This window comes from Glycine soja, chromosome 19, assembly GCF_004193775.1.
Source record: "Glycine soja cultivar W05 chromosome 19, ASM419377v2, whole genome shotgun sequence".
Classification (NCBI taxonomy): Eukaryota; Viridiplantae; Streptophyta; class Magnoliopsida; order Fabales; family Fabaceae; genus Glycine; species Glycine soja.
Window position 1 is genome coordinate 39,115,711 of NC_041020.1, and position 4,214 is coordinate 39,119,924.

At 34.6% G+C, this 4,214-nt stretch overlaps 1 protein-coding gene across 1 annotated transcript; it reads right to left on the minus strand.

Annotated features, from left to right (window-relative positions):
* Positions 1-3,512: 3,512 nt before the first annotated feature.
* On the minus strand, positions 3,513-4,079 carry LOC114398818. The gene has a single exon (XM_028360951.1). It carries the CDS (start codon positions 4,077-4,079, stop codon positions 3,513-3,515), a length of 567 nt encoding a protein of 188 aa, XP_028216752.1.
* Positions 4,080-4,214: the final 135 nt, after the last annotated feature.

Sequence of the window (4,214 nt, forward strand, 5' to 3'; positions counted from 1 at the left end):
AGCATCTCTCGGTATGGTTGCTTATGAGTTATTTATTTATTTTCCTATAATAATTTTTATGATTTTTATAATGTCATGTTATTTATAAAAAAAATTCATACAAAATTTTATTTTATTCTAATATAATATATTACAAAAAATTTACATATTTGTATTTTTTATTATAACCTAATTATTATTCCAATAAAATAATTTATTTATTATTATTATTATTATTCTAAATTATACTCTCTTCAACTTCAACTGCAATATTTGCATGAGTTTTTCCACTCTCTCCAAAGATCCTTCATCTCATTTCTCTCACTTGTTCTTTTTCCTGACCCTTCCATTCTCATCAAGAGTCTCTCACTAATTGGAATAATAAAGTTCTCACACACGCTCACACTATGTGCACTTACTCACTCTATGTTAAAGAATAATAGAAGATATTGAAAGAATTAATTGAGAGAAAATAGAGAAAACTTAGAATTTTGAATTAAACTTCTACATTCTCATTGTTTCTCATTGATGATCACTATTATTTTTATACACATTACACATGTAGTTATAACAAACTTCATAGCTGTCAAACTAACTTCAAAATGAATCACTAACTAACTCCTAACTAACTAATTAAATTACAGCATACATCAACATTCCTCCTTAATTCAGATTTGTCAAGGATGTCACTCCTAACTTGTGTCTCAATTCCTTGAACTTGATAAACTTCAATGGTTTAGTTAGTATGTTTGTAACTTGATTTTCAAACCTACAAAACTCCAATTCAAGCTTCTCTTTACTCACTTGATCACGCAAGAAATGAAACTTGGTTTCAATATGTTTACTCCTGCCATGTGCCACAAGATGCTTGGATAAATCAATTGATGATTTGTTATCAATCAACAACCTCATAGGACTGCAATCTCTCAAGTTTAGTTCTTCAATTAAAGCTTCCAGCCATAGAGCTTGACAAGCTGCCATAACAACAACAATATATTCTGCTTCACATGTTGACAAAGAAACTACACTCTACTTCTTTGAACACCAAGAGATTGGTGTTGTTCTAAATTTGAAAACATACCCAGCATTGTTTTTCCTATCATCCTTATCACCACACCAATCTGAATCACTATAATCAAACAGTTCTCCTTTTATATTTTTCTGACTGTAAGGATATAAAATGTCAAGATTCAATGTTCCTTTCACATACCTCAAAATCCTCTTTGCTACTAGGAAGTGAGGTGTCTTTGGTTTCTCCATAAATTTGCCTGCTTATCAACCCAACACAATAGGCAATATCAGATCTGGTGTTACATAGGTACCTCAATGAGCCTACAATTTGTTTCTACAAGGTAGGATCAACTTCTTTCTCATCTCCATCTATTTGCAGCTTAATTCCAGTTTCAGTTGGTGTGATAACAGAATTGCACTCCATCATATTGAACCTTTTTTGGAATGTCTTCTACATACTTCTTTTGATACATGAAAATCCCTTTACTGGTAGAAACAATTCAATACCCAGGAAGTATGATAGTTCACCAAGATCAGAAATCTCAAATTCTTCTTCCATAGCTGCTCTCCAATGTGAACTTTGTGAGGTTTCATCATGACTCATTAGTTCTGATTCAACAAGGAGAGCAAAGTGCACAAAATCCCCTTATGTAGTGATTGTTGTATCAAGATACAATTCATACTCTCTGAGTGTTTGTGGTACTTGTCTCTCTCTTTGTGACCTTCTGAGTTGTTCTCTACATGATGGTACATCCTCTTCACTTTGTTTGTCTTCAAGGTTTACAATCACCTTTCTTTCACCATTGTCAACAACATTTATTTCCCAATTTCAGCCTTTTGTTTCATCTATCAAGACATCTCTGCTAATCACAACCTTCCTCATTCTAGGATCATACAACTTGTAGGCACCAATTAGATGATATCCAATGAGTATCATTGGTTCAGCCTTGTCATCAAGTTTTTTTCTGATATGCTCAGGCACATGCTTAAAACACAGTGAACCAAATATTCTAAAATGACTCACACTAAGCTTCTTTTCTAACCATGCTTCTTCAGGTGTGTATCCCTGCAATCTCTTAGTGGGACATCTGTTCAGAATATACACAACAATAGAATTTTCCTTTCCCCGGAAGTAATGAGCCATTCCCTTCCCTTTCATCATGCTCATGGTCATGTTCAGAATGGTTCTGTTTCTTCTCTCAGCAACACCATTATGTTGAGGTGTATAGGGAGATGTCACTTCATGAATTATTCTCCCTTCATCATAAAATACTTGAAATTCATGTGAGTTATACTCACCACCTCCATCTGTTCTAAGTACTTTGATTACCTTATCACTCTGCTTTTCACTCAATAGCTTAAACTTCTTAAAGATGTTAAACACTTCAATTTTTTGCTTAACGAGATATATCCACATTTTTCTAGTAAATTCATCAATGAATGACACAAAGTAACTATTACCTCCTAGGGATTTCACTTCAAAAGGACCACACACATCAAAATATATCACTTCAAGCTTTTTTTTGGATCTGATTGGAATTTCTGACTTGAAAGAATTCCTTGGTTGCTTTGACACACAACACTCAAGACACAACTGTTTTGGTATCTCAATTTGAGGGAGACCATGAACCATTTTTTTACTTTTCAATTCACTTAAACTCTTGAAATTTAGATGACCAAACATGTGATGCCACATCCAACTTTCATTACTTATAGAAGCAGCCAAGCATTGAAATTCTGCAATCTGAATTCCAATCTTGAATGTTTTGTTTCTTGACAAAGGGGCCTTTAGAATCAACCTCCTATTGCTATCAAACATCTTCATTTGATTATCCCTCATCTGCATTGAATAACCCTTTTCTAGCAACTATCCCAAACTCAACAAATTATTCTTCATATTGGGAACACATAGCACATCATTGATAAATGAGTATTGTCCATCCTTCCTCTGAATCATCACATTTCCAATGCCTTTTGCAGTTATAGAGATATTATCTGCAAACTTGATCTTGCTATTCACCTTATCATCAATGTTTACAAACCACTCTCTATGTCCAGTCATGTGATTGGAACAACCTGTGTCAAGATATCACAGATTAACATTATCTTCTTCTGAGTTTGTTGTTGCCATTAGTAACACTTATCAGAGTTAGAATCCTCATCTTTTGTCAATTGAGTCTCATCTACATTTCTTGGAACCCTTTTATTTCTACATTCATCTGTAAAATGTCCTCATTTCTGACAATTATAAAACTCGATCCCTTTCTTGTTGAATTTCTTCTTGCCCACTTTGTGATTCTCTCCACTTTTCTTGTTAGTTCTTCATTCTGATTATGATTTCCAGAACTGATGGAGCCCTCACCTGACCCCTTTTACTTATTGTTCTTCCACTTTCCCTTTCCCTTCTTATTCTTGCTACCATCATAGTTGTTCCCTTTGGTTGTTTGGGCTTGCATAGCTTGCTCAGCTGATCTTTGTGAGTTTCTTTCATTGAGCCTCATCTCTTGAGCTTCAAGTATTCCTTACAGTTCTTTCATCTTCATTTCTTCAAGATTCTGGCCTTGCTCAATTACCATCACTATATGATCGAATCTTGGTGTCAAGGTTCTTAATACCTTGTCAATGATCTCCAAGTCTGATTGCTTGTCACTATAAGCATTCATTTGATTTGTAATTGCCAAAATTCGAGAAAAGAACTCACCAATGCTTTCTTGATCACTCATTTGTAGAAGTTCATACTGTCTTCTCAAGGTTTGCAACTTCACCTTCTTGTTATCCCCTGCATAGGATTTCTCTAGAGTATCCCATGCCTTCTTCGCAGTATTAGCAGATCTAATTTTCTGAAAATTATTTGCATGTGCACATTGATGAATAATGAACAATGTCTTTGCATCTCTTTTCATCAAATCACGGTGAGCCACCTTCTGTGCATCAGTTGGGTTCTTGTTAGGTTCTTGAACCCCTTCTTGCACCACTTCTGTCACATCTTGAAATCGAAAGATTACATTCATCTGAGCACACCAATCATCATAGTTCTTGCTTATGAGAACAGACATAGATGCTGGAAAATTTCTATTCGAGGAACCCATCTCAATTTCGGTATCCAAGGATCTTGAACCTCAGCTCTGAATACCAGTTTGTTGGAACAATAAAGTTCTCACACACACTCATACTATGCACTTACTAACTCTATGTTAGAGAATAAGAGAAGATGATGAAGGAAT